This window comes from Ovis canadensis, chromosome 21 (genome assembly GCF_042477335.2).
Source record: "Ovis canadensis isolate MfBH-ARS-UI-01 breed Bighorn chromosome 21, ARS-UI_OviCan_v2, whole genome shotgun sequence".
NCBI lineage: Eukaryota > Metazoa > Chordata > Mammalia > Artiodactyla > Bovidae > Ovis > Ovis canadensis.
Genome location: NC_091265.1, coordinates 65,747,220 through 65,766,100, shown reverse-complemented (window position 1 = coordinate 65,766,100; position 18,881 = coordinate 65,747,220). Strand labels below are relative to the sequence as shown.

General features: G+C 63.1%; 1 protein-coding gene across 1 annotated transcript; it reads left to right on the top strand.

The window, feature by feature from the left end:
* Positions 1 to 12,565: 12,565 nt before the first annotated feature.
* On the top strand, positions 12,566 to 18,024 carry LOC138426607 (uncharacterized). Its single transcript, XM_069565318.1, has 3 exons — positions 12,566 to 12,677; positions 16,932 to 17,277; positions 17,355 to 18,024. Exons 2-3 carry the CDS (start codon positions 16,932 to 16,934, stop codon positions 18,008 to 18,010), a joined length of 1,002 nt encoding a protein of 333 aa, XP_069421419.1. The 5' UTR covers positions 12,566 to 12,677; the 3' UTR covers positions 18,011 to 18,024.
* Positions 18,025 to 18,881: the final 857 nt, after the last annotated feature.

Here is an 18,881-nt window from a genome sequence, read left to right as displayed (position 1 = left end):
GGAGTCTTTGTGGCTCCCAGCCCAGACACGCGGCCCAGGGGGCGTCCTGAGGTCCCTCGGAGACTGGCCTCCAGGCTGCCAGCCTGGACCTGAGTTGAGAGGCACGGAGGGGACAGGTCAGCCCTGCCCAGTGGCCTTGGGGCTGCCACCTCCTCACTACATGCCCATCCAGCCCGGAAGGAAACTGGGAGCCGTCACAAGCTAAAACTCGCTGGGAAACAAAGCAGGAGGTCTGGTTGGGAAATGGCAAGCCCTGAATCGTCTCCATGGGCTCCCCTGAGTCCTTGGGGACAGCAGGGCTGACTCAGGGAGGTAGGGTCACCAAGGACAAGGCCCTGGGTGCGGAAGGCGGGGGTCAGCACCTCACAGGTACGCACGGCCCTGATCGTGCATGCCGACCCCACAAACAGGGGGGCCACAGCACCAGTCCCACCTGAGCCTGGGGGGCCTGACCGGAGCACGATGCTGAGCAGAGAGGCCTGAGGGGCTTTCATTCCACTGTGCCCCAGAGTGGGTGCCTTGTCACCCTGGGAGGCCCAGCGCCCCTCAACCTTTCTGTTCCTCCAGCAGCCCAAGCATCCCAGTCCTGTGGGAACCCCTTGTCTGGGCCCGACGACAGTCGCTAAGCCCCCCAGACCACCCTGGACCTCGCGAGGTCCTGCCTTCTCACTGCCCCCAGGCTCCCCATGTAGCCCCTGAACTCTGCGTTTGCTCCCCAGCCAGACTGATCCTCACTGTCAGCCCCGGGGTCCCCTACTTCCCATTGACAGGGCCCTGCCCTCTGGCACCCCCCACCAGCTGAGGGCTTGCAGCCTGCTCGCAGGTTTGTGGAGCCCCTGCCAGGGGAGGGGCGGGGCTGCCACCAGCCCCTCACCAGCGACCTTAGCCCCTGGCTGCTGTCCACCAAGAGGGAGGCGGGGGCTGTCATCAGCTGGGCCCCCGTCCACACCCCATGACTCAGCCTAGCGGCCCCCTGCACCTCCCCAGTCAGAAGACTCCCCAAAACTAGCCACCACCCTCGCTGAGAGCATGTCCATCCACCAACAGGCCGCCTCTCTCCCATCTGCAGCTGTGGTCTCAGCTGCCCTGAGTGACATCCAAGCTCCCGCAGGGCCCCCACTGGCCTCAGAGAGCTGGGGTCCAAGACCCCCTGCCCCGCAGGCATACGGGAAGGTTTCAGATCCGCCCCCAAGCCTGACACTCTGACCTCCTGTCACAGGGAAGGTGGGGATCTCAGGACGGCTCGCATACTCCCCCTGACGGGGCACTCACCCCTTCACGACACGCCTGGCTCTTTGACTGCCAGAAGATTCTCCCTCTCCGTGCTCCCCGCTCAGGGTCGTCTCCCAGGCCCCACGGGTCTGGTTACTGGGAGAAGTGGCAGCACCGATTTTGAAATCCTTTTGAAAATGTTTTTCCTTTGTTTTGTTTTATTTAGAAATTTCCCAAATTTTTACCAAGTTGAAGACATAACCACAAGAATGTGTAGCCCGGGTGGACGACTGGCATCAACAGCCCCTCCCCCACTGCCCGGCCTCCCCCCAAACCGCTGCCCCCCAACTCAGCAGCCAAGTATGCCAAACATGTGCAAGAAAACACCAGTGCAGACAGATCCGGGCCGGGGGCACAAACACACACACGCGCACACACATGTGCACACACGCGTGTGTACACACAAGCACACACATTGACAAACACGTGTGCAAACCCACACACAAACATGCAGGCACCCACACACAGAACGATGGAAACACTCCCATGCCTGTGTGTGCAAACACATGTGCAGATGCGTTCACACACACATTCACGCACGTGAAAACACGCGTAAGGGCACACACACAGGCATGCATGCACACACACGCATGCACACACACGCACACGCACACACACACTGCTGCGGGGTAGCCCTTTCCCCAGTCCAGGCTGCAAAGTAGAAATAGGTCTGTGTGTGGGTCAGTTTGCTGTGCCCAGCCCCCCCTACGGTCTCTGCTAGCAGAGGTTTGCCCGCTCTCTGCCTCAGTTTCCCCATCACCTCCCCAGGCCCCCAGGCCCTGTGGAGAACCCAGCGGGACCGGAATGCCAGGAGCTGCCGGTCAGCGCAGGCAGCCATGGGACTTGGGGCCCAGGTCCGCGTCCCACAGCGGTCCTCAGAGCTGGGGGCCTGGGGCCCCTCCAGGGCAGGGTGGGCATCCTGGGGCCTTAGCAATCCTTCCCCAGCAAGACTCTACCATCAGACCAAGGGGGTCCCCTTCTCAGAGGTCCCTGGGACTCTGGCAGCCTGAACACAGTGTTGGGTGGGGGGAGCTGGGAGGACCCGGGGCTGGCCACAGCATCCGCCTTAGAGCCTGCGAGCCGCACCCCGAGGACACCCCAGCTCCTGCTAAGCCTGCTCCAGCCTGCCATGGGCCGCTTTGGCCTTCAGGAGCTGGTAAGATGGCCTCCAGCCTAGGGCCTCTTCCTGCTCCTTGGCTGTGGAGACCAGCTTTAAGAAACTGGTTCAAACTCGGACCTTCCTTCACCGGAAGCCCTGATCACCACTGTTCTGCAGGCCTGAGAGGCAGCTCTGACCACTCCTGCCCCGGGAGGGGGGGTGCCTGGGAACCCCCTGAACCCTAGGCTGGCAACGCTCCCCCAGAGGGAGCAGGACTGGAACGGAGGTTTGGGGCCCCCGGGGAACTCTGGGGGCCGACAGGAGGGTCTCGGAACCAGGGCTCACGCCTCCTGGATGAGGAGCAAGCCCGCTCGGCAAGGGAGGGCGGGGCTCGGGGAATTTCGCTGGCACGGGGACAGGAGGGAGAGGATCTTGGCCTTCCGAAATGTTTACTACATCAGGAAACTAATTCACTACGCACGGGATTCAGTGACGAAGTACAAAAACACACACGCGCACTTGGGATAAATTGAGTCCAGGCCGGTCACCCTCAGGCCGGCCGGGGGAAACTGCGGTCACATGCCGTGAGCTGGGGGTCAGGGGGCAGGGTGCGAGGACAGGGCAGCGCGCCACCCGGCCCCGGCCCGCCACGCCCCCGCCATGCCACGCCCCACCACGCCCGCCACGCCCCCGCCATGCCACGCCCCCGCCAGGCCACGCCCCACCAGGCCACGCCCCTACCAGGCCACGCCCCCGCCACGCCCCGCGAGGGCTGTCACCGTTACACAGCTCCAGACCCTGTTTCCTCATTAAGGCCCCACTGTGGGGGCCGCTGACCCACGGCCTCGGGCATGTGCCTGGGGCGGGAACTCGGGGTGCCCGCTGCCCTCACAGGCCAGCCTGCTGAAGGTTCTCCTGCCTGCCCGGCCAGCGGGCCTCCAGGGGTTCCACAGCACCCCGACATTCGTCCAGGCCAGGCAGACAGAGGCTGGCTGCGCTCCTGCAGTGGACTGCTGGGCCCCGGCCCGGGAGTGGGGGCAGGTGTGCTGACCCGAGTCTGCCCGCGGGCACCTGAGCCCAGTGCAGCAGACCAAGGGCAGAAGGGCCACATTTTACCCCCGGAGGCTGCTGCGCAGGGGGTTCAGAGCACACGGCTTTGGCCTTGGTGGCTGGGCTGCCCCCTCCACAGCTGGCACCAGCTGCTCCTCCATCCCGTGGAGGGCTTCCCTCCCCCCAGGCAGGTCTGCTTGGGGCTCAGGGTAGGGCCGCGGCCCCTGGCTTCTCGGCCGCCCTGACCTACTGGACCCTCCATGCCTCTGTCCACAGCCTGGCGCCTGCGTGCGTGCCATTCCAGCCTTCAAAACGCCCTTCCCTAGTGAGGCTCCTGCCCTCGCTCCTGGCTGCCTCCGTGGGAAGCCAAGGCTCCCCGGACCCGAGAGTCCACGCAGCTCACAGTAGCCCCGAGAAGACAGGTGAGGGACTACCCGCTGCGTAGAGGAGAAACGGAGGCTCGGAGCGTCAGCCTGCCCGTCACATCCCCCCGGCTGGAGCCCCTCAGCCTCCTGCCTGCCCGGCCCTGCCCTTCCACCCTTTGACCCCCACCAGGCTCCCCACCACCCCTCCAGGTCTGAGGCGCCATCTTTCTGGGGAAGCGAGCTGGGCACACCCCTCCAACTCCACCCCCAGCTGCCCGGGGCTCTGGGGTGACTGTGCAGACAGTCAGGACTGCCCTTGGACCGGCTTCTGGCAACACTCGCATCCCATCCCCCAGGGCACTGCACCGCCCCAGGCTCGTGGTCCCGGGGTGGGTCCTGAGCATCCTGAGCATCTGCGCATCCCCGCATGGCAGTGCGTCACTTCCCCTGGTCTCAGCCCCTTCTCTTTGAGCTGGGAGCCCCCAGGACAGGAATAGTACACCCCTCCACAAAAGCGGCCGGCCAGTGCTGCGGACGCCGGAGAGCTGAGGGGCAAGTGGGCACCCCGAGGCCTGCTTGGACCCCTCCACAGTCCAGGGGGTCCTGGGCTTTGCCCTGCCGCTGCGGGAACCCCGGGTGGAGCTTCAGGTGGACAGGCACGGCCCTCCAGCTGGTCACCCCCCCCGCCGACTGCAGGCCCGCCCGGACAGCTGCGGAGTGAAGAGCCATGCGGCAGAGGCTTCCAGGCCAGGCCGGGAAATGTGATCATCTGGCCCCGGGACCCCCGGAGAACTCTGGCCCCTGGACCCAGAGTCAAGCAGAGGCATCTGCTTTCCGCAGAGACACGCACCCCTGCATTCTCCATCACAGCAGCCAGGGGTGGGGCCTCCCTCGATGAGGGGTGACACCTGCCCCGTCTCAGGCCCGACCCATCTCAGCTTCAAGAGCCAGGGGTCCCTCTCTCTGGAGCCTCACGCCACCCTCCTGCATCCCCTCAACCCCACACAGGTGACTGATCCCGTCTCCCTTGGGCACCCACCAGGACGCTCTGGACCAGGACGGGACTGGTGGCTCCAGGAAGGCGGGGCTGGTTTGTGTTTGATGCTGTAGGCAAACCAGCACACTGCCCGGCGCAGGTGACGAGATGCACCGGGCTGGACCGTACAGGGCAGGCGGCTGTACCCGCTGTAACTCGGCCAAGCGGAGCCCAGCCCTGTGAGGCAGCGGAAGCAGCAAGGCGGGGCGGCAGGCCGGAGCCATCACCCGGGTCTGGCCCTGGGCCACCACCCAGCGGCACCCTTGGCACGCGCCCCCGCCAGACACCCCTTTCTTCTCCGTGGCCCCGTGGCTTCCTGCTCTCCTTGGCCCCGCAGCTGGGTCTGCCCGGGCGTCCGGACAGCCCAGAAAGTGACCACAGCGTCTGGGGACCTTCCAGACCCTGGATCCCAGCCATGGCCCTGCCTGCTGCCTCCAGCCGCCCAGACGTGGTTCAGGCGGGCCTGAGGGGCCCACAGAGCATCTGGGTCCTTGAAGAGCCGTGTCCAAGGAGAAGAGGAGGCGTGTGCCCGGCAAGCCACAGCGGGGCCACACACGGACTCACCAGGGCCCTCGTGTGTGGGTCAAAGGGGGCCTCTCCAGGGAGCGCCCCAGGGTCCTCCCCTTCCCCGCCCAGGACTCCCTCCCCGCCCAGCCGCACCTCTGCTCCGCCCACTGCCACCCTCCAGCCATGCCAGCCCCTGGCTGGCTCTGCCTGTGCCGAGCTCTGTGTCAGGGCTCACGGCCCACCCTCTGCCCATGCCAAGCTCTGCATCGGGGCTCACGGCCACCCATCTGCCCGCTCTGAGCTCCCCAGATGTCGGGACGATCCTCTTGCTCTTGGAGCCAGCTCTGACCCTCACGTAGATGCCCGCCCACCCCAAGTCAGCTTTCCACAGGGCAGCCACGTGCATTCAGGCCCCCAGCTGCACCAGGGCGATGTCAGATCCTCCTCCGAGCCTCCTCTTGGCACCTACCCGCCCAAGGCCCTGGCCACACGTGCCCCTCCCCGGGTCCTCAAGATACAGGGCATCCCTGCCTCAGAAGCCCCTTCCCTGTTCCTTTCAGAGGCAGCACCCCCTCCCCCATGGCTCAGCTTCAACGCACCTCCCGCAGGGGGACACGTGCACCCGCTGTTCTTGCCCACAGCCTCTGCCAGTGGGGTCAGGAAGCAGGCTCCCAGCCTCAGTTTCCCTGTCTGTGAAGTGAGGACGCCCCCAGCACCCTCTGCAAGGTTTGCGCTGGGGAGGCCGTGAGCTAGCACGCAAGATGCTTGACAGAGGGCCAGCCGCAACGGCATGCGGTGCTGGGGCGTGGGGGTGGGCAGTCATTCGGAGTCTGCAGGACTTTCGGTGCCAGGGGCAGGGTGGGCCTTGCACTGGGCCTGTCCCTGGGTGGAGGCATCAGGGTGGACACGGGGCAAAAGGCAGCCAAGGGAAACTGGCGCCCAGGGCTAGGGACCAGTCAGTGTCTCTGGGATCCAAGTGCCTTCTCGGGCAGGCAGGTCCGAGGAGCCGAGAGAGACTCTGCCCAAGGAAAGGCTGGCGCACCCCCCACAGAAGCAAGGGCACAGAGCCCCAGAAGTGCCGTGGAGCCCAGGGGTCTCTCCTCCACGGGGGTCTGCCTGACACCAGCTGGGCCGTAGCCGGGGCTTTCTAGCTGGCTGTCAGCGGGAAGGAAGCAGAGAGGCCCCTGCGATGGTCCTCAAAGCTCCTGATAGACTCGAAATGGGGAATCCCGTGCTTACTGTCAGGTGGTGGTTAAGAGGCCCTCAGCTGTGGTGGAGGGGAGCGTGAGGGGGACGTGGGGGGACAGGGCACCCAGGGATCAGGGTGAGGCACCAAGGACAGGAGACAGCGGGTCTGGAACCGTTCCCCTCTGGGGCCAGGCCCCAAGGGTGCAGCTGCCCAGCGCAGCAGCAGGGCTGGGGAGGGCGGGGAGGCTGGGGGGACTGGGGGGTGGGGAGGGCGGGGAGGCTGGGGGTGCTGGGGGGGCTGGGAGGTGGGGTGCTGGGGAGGCTGGGGGGATGGGGTGGGCTGGGGGGTGGGGAGGGCTGGGGAGGGTTGGGGAGGGTGGGAGGCTGGGGGGGTGGGGAGGGCTGGGGAGGGCTGGGGAGGGCGGGGAGGGCGGGGAGGGCGGGGGGTGGGGGGGCTGGCGCATCCTCACGGCTGCCTCCTTCAGGCCTCCCACTCCCCACTGTGACAGTGGGCGCCCCGCCAGTGGGGCCTCCAGGGAGCGCCCTCCCCAGGTTGGGGGTGTAGCTTCTGGACCCCCAGCCGCAGTCTCCTTGGCCTGCCCCATGTGCCTCAGGCCCTCGTCCACTCTGCCTCTCCGGCTGAGTGTCTCTGAGGCAGGGGCCAAGGGAGCCTCCTCTCGGGCCAGCGGGGCCTCCTGCCTGGATGGCGCTGGTGTGGGGACGGCCCCACAGGCCAAGTGGACCCTCGAGGCCGGGCGTCCACGTCCCGCAGGCAGCCGGGCCTCCTGCCTCCCGCCCTGAGCCGGCAAGTCCCCCTGGCGCCCGGAGTCCCCGGCCCTGGAGCCAGGGCAGCAAAACGCTGGGTCCGTGCTGTCCTCATCCTGCCCTGGCAGGGTCAGCGCCCAGCGAGCCAGGCCAGCACAGCTCTTGACCTGAGCCCTGCACCCTGGGAAGCAGTTCGGCTGAGCCTGGCCCAAACGCCCTCAAAGACCCACCCCCAACTGGCCTGGGTGCCGTTCCGTACCCAGGGCCTGCCCGTGAATCGCGCCCCTCGGATGCATCAGGACCCTGGCCCCTCGAGGTGGGGCCATGGCCTCCCCAGGCCTCGGGCCTCCAGTCATGGTTCCTGAAGCTGCGTTTTCATCGCAAGAGTGTAATAAGCGTCTGCGGGCTGCCCTGCCGGTTGGCGCAGGGAGCCCTTGAGGGGAGTGGCTCTGGATGCCAGGCTGCTGAGCTGGGTGCACCCTGGCACGCTCCTCTGCCCACTCACCTGTCGGCCACAGTCCGCACGCAGCCCCGAGGGGAAGGCCGGGCCTGGCCCCACGCGACCGTCCACCCGAGGCCAGGACCAAGGAGCCACTTGGGGACCATGCCAGCTGGTATGTCTGCTGCCACTCAGCCCCTGCGGGAGCACAGGGACCAGTGGGGGTGATGGGAGGCTGGGGGGAGGGGGATGGGGGATGGGGGAGGATGATGGGGGCAGGGAGAGGGGGATGAGGTATGGGGGAGGGGGATGGGGGAGGGGAATAGGTGATGTGGGAAGGGTGATGGGGGCCCCTGGTCAGGGTGCCCATGCCATAAGACGTCCCACAGCACTGGCCACCCCTGAAGACTCCTGAGGCTCCCAGGGTGGGGGTGGGGCAGACCCCTGCCCTCCCCATCTCTGCGCGAATTCCCTGGGCTCTGGCACCCTGGCCCGCCACCAGCCTGCCCTCTGCAGGGAGACTGGAGCCCCAGCCTGCCCTCTGGCCCCTGGAAGGCCCCACTCCTCTCAAGAGAGGACTTGCTCAGCTGGGCCAGTGTTCATTTACTCACACCACGTTTGGTGGGCCCCTCCTGCATGTGGGGCTCCGTGTATCCCTGACCGACAACAGCTCAGGCCTGGCACGGAGCAGTGGGTCCACGGGCACCAGCCAGAAGCTGCATGAGGGCTGTACTCCTCAAGTCCGGGGGGCCTGGTTCCCACACAACACAGTCCAGACACCTTAGAGGGCAAAGCGTGGGCAGGTGCCAGCCCCGGGCCTGGTCACCCCAGACGCTGACGTCACTGGCTGCTGGGGGCAGCGGGGGTCACTTCCCGGGGCAAGTGGAAGACAGGAAGCCCGCCCTGCCTGGGAGGCAGGCGCCACCGGCCCATCTCCCAGCCGGCTCCAGCCCGGAACCTCAACCAGGCCCCACCTGCTCCCGTGGGGTCTGCCAGCCCCATGCACTCTGCTGAGGCCCGAATCCAGGATGAGGGCCAGGGAGCCTCAGAACAGAGGTCAGGGATCCCCTTGAACAGCCTGTGGTCACTGAATGGGGCCTGAGAGTCACGGGTCCCCTTGGATGGCCTGTGGTCACTGAATGGGGCCTGAGAGTCAGGGGTCAGAGGCCAGTGACCAGGGGCTTTCAGAGCTCTGCTCCAAGAGGGCAGGAGCACAAGGCAGGGCTTCGGGGCTGCAGATAGCAGGGTGAGCTGGAGGGTCGGGGAGGCTGCTGGGATTTGGGGCCTGAGAGGTGGACTCAGGCCAGACTGAGCGCAGAGGGTACCCCAGCCAGCAGACTCGGGGAGACTTCCAAATCCGCTGCACACCAGAGGGGAGCCTTCTAGGGCCAAACGTCCAGCAAGGGATGTGTGGAGCTCAGAGCAGAGGCCCTGGGTTCACCGCCTTCCCTCTGGGAAGCTTCCCTCTGACAGCCACTTTAGGGGGCCCACTCCTCACTCCTCCCCACCTAACAGAGCCAGCTGCTCTGACCAGCCAGCCCTCCCACCCACTCCTCCAGGAACCCGATCTTGGCCCACACCCTGGCACCCGTGGGCTCCCAGTCACATTCAACCTTTTGACCTGGGAGACCCTCGGGCTCCACTGACCACTCCCTCCCTCTCCAGTCACCAGTACAACCAGTTCCGGCCTGGGCATAAGCTGCATGCCAGCTCTAGACATATCAGACTCTCTACAAACCCAAAATGCCAGCCAGGGCCTCCCTTTCACCTCTGTTCTTTCTGCCTGGAATGTCCTTCCAGCCTCCACATGGAGAACTCCTGTTCATCCTTCAAAACCCTACTCAAATGAGCTGAGCACTCAGGATAGGGACCATGTAATTAATTGGTCATATAATGGCACCCCACTCCAGTACTCTTGCCTGGCAAATCCCATGGACGGAGGAGCCTGATGGGCTGCAGTCCGTGGGGTCGATAGGAGTCGGACACGACTGAGCGACTTCACTTTCACTTTTCACTCTCATGCATTGGAGAAGGAAATGGCAAACTACTCCAGTGTTCTTGCCTGGAGAATCCCGGGGACAGGGGAGCCTGGTGGGCTGCCATCTATGGGGTCACACAGAGTCGGACACGACTGAAGTGACTTAGCAGCAGCAGCAGCAGCATGCCCAGTTAATGACCATATGATTAAACAACCAGGATTCTTGAGAGTGAAGATAGGGCCCGTGAGCGCTTCTGCTGGGAAAAGAGACTTAAAGTGGACTTATGGCCCCCTACCTACGGTCCAAAGCTCTGTTTCTCCCCTTAATGCATCTGATAGGCCCAGGGGCTGGGGCGCCATCTGCTAGAGCCTGGAATCCCAGGAACAGGCCCGTGTGTCAGCCATCTCCGTGGACTGCCTTGGTTTCACCATCCCAGCCTCTGCTGGGGACACTGAAATTGCTGAATCGGGAAGATTCTTGCTCCCCACTGACCCTCACAGAAGTCTCGGCAACTCAGTGTAACAGAGAGTCAGCCAAGCCCAGAGGAATGAGGTGCTTGTTCAAGGTCACACAGGAAAGACCCTGCCCCACTGGGGTCGTGGCCGCGTTGGTGCCCCACGTATGTTTCTGTCATCTGCATCATGGGAAATGGAAAGTCTTGACGGCACAGCCCTGGTCCCAGGGATGACTCACGATAGTTCAAATTCTACAAGCCACGGATGAAAGGGACAAAGTGAGGCAGCGTTTTGCTTCTTGGCCAGGGAATTTATTCAAACTGTTTTCTTGGCAATGAGCTTCTAATGATCAAACCAAGATGCTACAAAATTGTTGGGTTACAAATTGGACGGGTGGGCGGTGGATGGATGGATGGATGGGAGAATGGATAAGGATATAGAACAGGAGTGGGTAGATGGACAGCTGGCTGGATGGGTAGGTGGTGGTTGGCTGGATGGCGGATCAATAGTGGCTGGTGGGTGGATAGAGGGATCAATGGATGTATGGATGTATGGGTGGATGGGTGGATGGTGGATGGTGGATGGTGGACAGTGGATGGTGAATGGAGGGTTGGATGGGTGGATGGGTGGATGGGTGGATGGTGGATGGTGGATGGTGGACGGTAGATGGTGGATGGTGAATGGAGGGTTGGATGGGTGGATGGGTGGATGGTGGATGGTGGACGGTGGACGGAGGATGGTGAATGGAGGGTTGGATGGGTGGATGGTGGATGGGTGGATGGTGGATGGTGAATGGAGGGTTGGATGGGTGGATGGTGGATGGTGGATGGTGGATGGTGGATGGTGGATGGTGAATGGAGGGTTGGGTGGGTGGATGGGTGGATGGTGGATGGTGGACGGTGGACGGAGGATGGTGAATGGAGGATTGGATGGGTGGATGGTGGATGGTGGATGGGTGGATGGTGGATGGTAGATGGTGGATGGGTGGATGGGTGGATGGGTGGATGGGTGGATGGTGGATGGATGGATGGTGGATGGTGGACGGTGGACGGAGGATGGTGAATGGAGGGTTGGATGGGTGGATGGTGGATGGTGGATGGGTGGATGGTGGATGGTGGATGGTGGATGGGTGGATGGTGGATGGTGGACGGTGGATGGTGGATGGTGAATGGAGGGTTGGATGGGTGGATGGGTGGATGGTGGATGGTGGATGGTGGATGGTGGATGGTGGACGGTGGACGGTGGATGGTAGATGGAGGGGTGGCTGCGTGGTTGGATGGATGAGCGTAGAAGGGAGGATAGCTGTGGACATATGAATGGCTAGGTGGGTGGATGAGGGGTTGGTGGATACCTGGAAGGGTAGATGGACAGTTGAATGGAGGATCAAATGGATACCTGATTAGCACTTTCTCTCTCCAAAAGGCTGTAAGTCTGAGTCACAGAGAGTGACTGGAGAGGTACCCTCCACCCTGAGGCTGCGGACTGCAGGGACGCGCACGCTGTGCGGCTTCTCAATCCCCAAATAAGGTGGACAAAGTCCACTCTGGGCGCCTGGGGAGCAGGAAGCCCGGGTGGGGTGGGAGGCCCCGCTCCCGGGGCTGAAGTCAGTTCCTTCGTTTCTAAACAATGGGCCTGGCCTGATCCTTGCCCTCCACCGCCCTGCTCCACCCAGGCCGCCTCCACCTCTGATGGGGTGCCGGGGCTCTTGGGTCTGGACGCCAGGGAGCTGGGGGTGGGGGGCTGGAGAGCAGAAAACGGGCCCGGCAGTGGAAAAGGTGCTGCTCCTCTGGGTATGGCTGCTGGCCTGGCTCCAGCCGCCCTGGCTGCCTTCAGGCTTCAGGGGAGACCGGCCTCTCTGCAGGGCCTGGGGAGGACTTGGGGCTGCCTCCCGCACACTGCCCAGAGCTCTCCTTGGTCCCTTCTCCCTGTCCGTTTCCTTCAGGTCATTCATCTGAAGGCAACAGCCCCCTTCTCTCTCCTCCGTCCCCTTCCTATTTCTGACCCTCCCCCGGTTCCCCACCTCTCCCCCAGAACGGCCAGTCTGGACTCTGCCTCCCTCCCAGGGACCACCAGCTGGCAGGAGAGGAGACTGGCCGTGGGGTAGAGTCCAGGCCTGACCCAGAGGCCAGAAGAGGGCGGAAGGTGGGGAGGGGAAAACCACGTCAGCCCCTCATCCACCTCGTCCGACGGTGGCTCCTAGGATCCATCACTCAGCCGAGAATCTCCTGGACCTGCGCTGAGGCTGGTGGGGCCACCCCACCTCTGTGTCTCTGGGAGCCTGTGCCTGCAACCCCCAGGAAAGAGGGCCCTGCCCCGTGGGATCCAGGACTCAGGATCTCATCCCCATCCAGGCAGAGGCCAAGCCTCCGGCAGAGTGAGGTGCAGCTGTGAACCAGGCTGGCTGGTCTGGGAGGGTCCAGGAGGACAGAGTGAGGCGTCCAGGACTCCAGCCCCAAGGCGGGGGTCACACAGGGGCGACCCTTTCAGCCCTGCTGCTGCCTGGGCAACACAGCCAGCCACAGGTGCGGACGACACTTCTGGGCTGTTATCGAATCAGTGAGTGAGAGGACGGGTGGTGGGTGGAGAATGGTGGATGATGGATGGATGGTGGATGGAGGGATGGAGGGATGGATGATGGACAGACATGCACCACCGGACCGCGAGGCAGACAGGCAGAGACACAGAGGAGCAGCCCCTCCCACACTGATGCACACACACCACACACACACACACACACACCACACACACACAACACACAAGACACACGCACAGACGTACACACATGCACACACACCACACACACACACACGACACACACAAGACACACGCATGCACACACACACAAGACACACAAGACACATGCACAGATGCACACATGCACACACACCACACACACAAAACACACAAAACACAAAACACACAAGACACACACATGCACACACACAACACACCCACACACAAGACACACACACGCATAGACGCACACACACATGCACACACACACCACACACACAAAACACACACGACACACACAAGACACACGCATGCACACACACACACAAGACACACAAGACACATGCACAGATGCACACATGCACACACACACCACACACACAAAACACACACAAAACACAAAAAACACAAGACACACACATGCACACACACAACACACCCACACACAAGACACACACACGCATAGACGCACACACACATGCACACAACCACACACACAAAACACACACAAAACACAAAACACACAAGACACACACATGCACACACACAACACACCCACACACAAGACACACACACGCACAGATGCACACACACATGCACACACACACCACACACACAAAACACACACAAAACACAAAACACACAAGACACACACATGCACACACACAACACACCCACACACAAGACACACACACACATGCACACACACATGCACACACACACCACACACACAGAACACACACAAAACACAAAACACACAAGACACAAGACACACGCACACACGCACACACAAGACACACAACACACAACACACACACAACACACACAAAAAACACACACACAAGACACACAAGACACACGCACAGACGCACACACACATGCACACACACCACACACACCACACACACAACACACACACCACACACACAAGACACACACATGCACACACACAACACACATGCACACACACGACACAGGACACATACAACACACACATGCACACACATACGCACACACCACACACACCACACACACACACAACGCACACACGCACAGACGCACACACATGCACACACCACACACATGCACACACACCACACACATACAACACACACATGCACACACAAGACACACATATGCACAGACGCACACTCACCACACACACACAACACACACGTGCACACACAACACACATCCACACACACAAGACACACAAGATACACACATACACGCACACCACACACACGCACACACACACCACACCACACATGCACACATACAACACACGTGCACACACGCGCACATGCACACATGTGCACACAGAACACACACATGCACACACAACACACACAAGACACACACATGCACACACACACACACACGCAGCAGGCTCCCTGGTCAAGGCTTCCAGAGCTGTCCCTCCTTGAGTCTTTAGTGACCGGGCAGACCCAGGGCCAGGGTCCCAGAGCCTGCCCAGTGGCCCCCGGGTTCCTCCTGCTCGCCGCGGGGAGCCGCATGGTGTCTAGCACCTGCTAATCTCCTCGGACTCTGGCAAACTCAAGGTAAGGGCATCCTCGGGGACCCTCAGCAGCCCAGAGGGTGCCCAGGAAGGGTGCCCAGGCAGGCCTCAGTTCTGGGGTGGCTCCACCCAGTGCTGAGACCCAGAGAGCCGGGCTCAGTGTGGCCAGGCCCCTTACAGGAGGGTCTCGGGCCTGGCTCAGCGGCCCCAGGCGACAAGCGGCTACAGGCCCAGCCTGTTGCTAGGATTAGCGCCCAGATTAACCCACCAAGTTTCCAGAACCCTGGGTGTCAGGCTCACCGGTGCTATAGAAACCTGGCTGGGCTTCGTGGGTGGGACGGGCTCGGGGGGTGTGGGGGCTCTCCCCTACAGGCCCAGCCGCAGCCCCCTTCCAAGCAGGGACCAGGCCTCCCTGGGCCTGAGCTCCCACCCTGGCCTGAGGGGCGCCCTCCTCCTCGTTGCTCCTTGCCCAGGGAAGTCTTAGGTTTCCAGAATCAGCTGTTTTCCAGATACTGGAATGAAAACGAATGACCGAATTGCTCTGCGCCTGCGGTGGAAACACACAGCACGTCCCACTGCCCCCCGCCCCCCGGCCCATTTCTTAATGCAGAAAATAGCTGAGCCGATTTACCCCGGGGGCCGAAGCACACCCTGGAGCCTCACTCCCGAGGTCCAGCCCAAGGGCTGCCTCCTCGGGTCTCCTCTTTCCGCACCCGCTCTCCACCCGCCTCTGCTCTGGGCAGGGCACGGGCCAGCCCTGCCGGCCAGGAGTCTGGGGCCTGGGGCCAGCCCTCGCTGGTGAGGCGGCCAGGACGTGGGGCCATCAAAGGGGGAGACACTAAGAGTTCCTGCAAACACCTCCAGGCTGGCCCAAAGGGGGTGCCATGCCCGGGTGGGTGGGATGGGGCTAGAACAACAGGTAGGAAGCAGCCCCTTCCCCAGGCCACCTGCCCAGGGCCCACCCAGCAGCACTGTCTACCTCCAGGCCTCTTTCAGCGACATCCAGGGTCCAGCCCCACGCCCCGCCTGGGCCTCTCAGATCCTGCTGCATCCTGGCCCCTCCTTCACTCCATCAGGGCAATCCTATCCCTGCAGGGGCTCCAGAAGGACCTGGGATGCCTCCTTCCTGGGCACCTCCAGCCCCCGGCAAACGCCCTCAGCCCCACCTCCAGCCCCTTGAGACTGATCTCCTCAGCCTCCTTCGCCACACCCCCCGCGCCTGGCTTTGGCCCCTTCGGGCTGTTGATATCAGCATACTCTGATACTGAGATCAGACCCTCCACTAGCCCCTGCCTCGAGAAGAAGCCGCATCCTTCTCAGAGCTTCCCAGGCCAATTCTCCAAGCCCCCCTCCCTACCCAGGTGGCCTCAGGACCCCCTCCTTTACCACCCCCCCGCTGAGGAACCACATTGCTCCCACTAGGGGCTTCGCTCCTAATGCCCATGCCGCTGCTCAGGCTTATCCCAGAGGCCCATTGGGCATTTGGTGGTGAAAGGACAGATAGATGGACGGATGGATGATGGATAGATGGATGGGGGGTGGGTGGATGGAAGGATGGATGGGTGGGTGGATGGATGGGGGGTGGGTGGATGGATGGGTGGGTGGATGGGTGGGTGGATGGATGGGTGGGTGGGTGGATGGAGGGGTGGGTGGATGGAGGGGTGGGTGGGTGGGTGGATGGATGGGTGGGTGGATGGATGGGTGGGTGGATGGATGGATGGGTGGGTGGGTGGATGGATGGGTGGGTGGATGGATGGGCGGGTGGGTGGGTGGATGGATGGATGGATGGATGGGTGGGTGGGTGGGTGGATGGATGGACAGATGGATAATTGGATGGATGGATGGATGAATGGGTGGATGGATGAATGGATGGATGGATGAGGGGGTGGGTGGGTGGATGGATGGGTGGATGGATGGGTGGATGGGTGGGTGGATGAGTGGGTGGGTGGGTGGATGGATGGACAGATGGACAGATGGATGGATGGATGGATGGATAGATGGATGGACAAATGGATAATTGGATGGATGGATGGATGAATGGGTGGATGGATGAATGGGTGGATGGATGAATGGATGGATGGATGAGGGGGTGGGTGGGTGGGTGGGTGGATGGATGGATGAATGGGAGGATGGATGAGGGGGTGGGTGGGTGGATGGATGGGTGGGTGGGTGGGTGGGTGGATGGATGGATGAATGGTTGGATGGATGGATGGATGGATGGACAAATGGATGGATGGACGAATGGATGGATGGATGAGGGGGTGGGTGGGGGTGGACGGGGGTGGACGCGCAGGCCAGTGCATGGGTGCTTCAGGCCCAGCCTCTCAGCCGTGACCTCCCATCCGCGTTCTCTCCAGCTGCCCTCTCTGGCTGCACGCCTCCACCCCTGCTGCAGCTCCTAAACCTCTGGAAGTTGCCTGTGGGTTGGGCACTAGAATGCTCTCTGTAACCCCCTCACCCTCGCCCACACGCGCAGACCCAAGCCTTCAGAAGATGCAGGCCCACTTGTTCTGCCATTTCTCAGATGCTCCAGGCCCCCCTCCTGCACCCGTGCTCTGCTCCTGAGATGAAGACCCCGACACTCATGGAGAAGGCCCGCCCACCTCGACGCTCCTGGAACCCCTTCACTCTCCACACCCCGTGTCAGGGCTCGGCCCCTGCCCTCCCCTCTGCCCTGACAGGTCCTGGTTGCCCGGGGCGACGCTGCATCTCCTTGCTGGCCCCGGGCGGCGGCTCTCCGGTCTCTCAGGATTGCCTCTCCAGCACCCCATCACACTGCGAGCTGCGTGCGTGTGGGGCCCTTCTGGTCTCACCGCCGAGCGAATGTCCAGCTTCGGGAGGGAAGGAGGCCTGTGTGGGGTCCTCACCAGGTGAGGCAGAGTGGGTGAGGTGCACGGTGGGCGCTGCAGCCAGCTCTCCTGATGACTGGAGTCCCCACGCCACACAGCCAGGGCTCCGCGCCTGCAGCTCCTTCCTTCCTTCCTTCCGGAAAAGCATCTCGAACACCTCCGCTCTCCCGCCCGCCCCCGCAGCCCCGTCTCCCTCTGTGGCCCTTCCTGCCGGCAGGCCAGCCCTCGCTCCCCAGCCCAAGCCCACTGCGGCACCCGTCAGCCGCCAAGGTCACTTCCCCCGTCTGCCCCTGTCCAGAGACGGCTCAGCTCTCTCCTCCGTGGGCTGAGCTCAGTGCTGGGAACAGGGCGTGCTGTGAGCTCTGTTAGGGGGGCTGAGAGGGTTCTGGGGTGGCCCCCGCGCCTGGCACCCCTGCTGTGCCATCTCGGTAGGCCGGTCCCCAGGCCTCTCCCTGCCCAGCCCACCTACCATTTGAGGGCCGAAGCCTGGGGAAGGTCCGAGCCTTGCAGGGCCCTGCTGACCGGGGGGGGGGGGGGGCAGCATGGGGAGGTTGGCCACCCCCGGCCTTGCCCCCCAGCCTTCCCAGCGTGGAGCCAGTCCTGGGCTCCACCGCCCGCCCTCAGAGCCCTGGCCCTGAGCTGCCTGCCGGCCAAGCGTTTAAAAGTGACGCCTGTTGTGCAGGGAACGTCACAGGGCCTGGGGCCAGAGCTGAGCGGGGTCATTTTTTTTTTTTTATTAAAAAGCAAAACCTAAACCAAGAAAACAAAGTGATTAAGTTTCTCCTTGGAGCAGCGGGCCCGTGAGGACTGGGACGCCCAGCTCCCTGGCGCGCCGACCCTCCACCGCTCGCGGGAAGCAAGCGGCCTGTGTACACAAACAGGAAGTGGCTGGTTTTCCCCAAACGTGAGGGCTGGGCTGGGGTCCCCAGGGCACGGGCTGGGTGGAGCCAGAAGCCTGGCTGGGTGGGCTGCCCGCATCCTAGAGAAAACCCTCAAGGGAGACCCCTGGCCTCTGACCCCCGGGCCAGGGAGATGGGGTGCCCAAGGAGTGGGGCTCTTGCACACGGCCCCCCACCACGGTGGGGCTCAGTTACTCCATGTGGGCTGCCTGGCCCCCCAGAGGACATGTGAGTGTAAGCGGGGCTCCGTGGTGGTGAGGGGGCAGGGATGCTGGGCGGGCATCCCTCCAAGCCAGCAGGGGTCACCTGCACCCCCTCTTGCCTGCTGCCCGGATTAGATTCTGGGCCAGGAAGTGGGGTGCCCCCTCCCAGCCCTGGGGTCCTCCTGGGGCCTCTTTGTGGAGTTCGGTTGAAAGTGGGGACGATCCGAGCGGAAACGTGTGCAGTCCCTCAAGGCACCACCGTGAGGGAGGCCCCCACCTGATTTGAAGGGGAGGCAAGGCCGTCCCAGAAGGAGATCCAGGGTCAGGGGCTAGTGGGCCACTGTCAGCCTGGGACAGGAGTGAGCTCCCTGTCAGCAGAGCACGTAAAGAGAAGCTTGCCTAGAGAGGCCCAGAGCAGGCTGGGCTCTGCAGGGACCCCCTTGCAAAGTCCCATGGAGATGCGGGCTGGGGGTGTTGGGAACAGCATGGCTGGGACACCCTGTTCAGCATGCGGCAGGCGCTC

Bases quoted from the DNA above. Each gene is read 5' to 3' on its own strand.
- LOC138426607 (XM_069565318.1), top strand. From the start codon at position 16,932: ATGCTCCAGGCCCCCCTCCTGCACCCGTGCTCTGCTCCTGAGATGAAG. The intron at 17,278-17,354 runs GTGAGGCAGAGT...CACGCCACACAG, and splicing joins CTGTGTGGGGTCCTCACCAG to CCAGGGCTCCGCGCCTGCAG.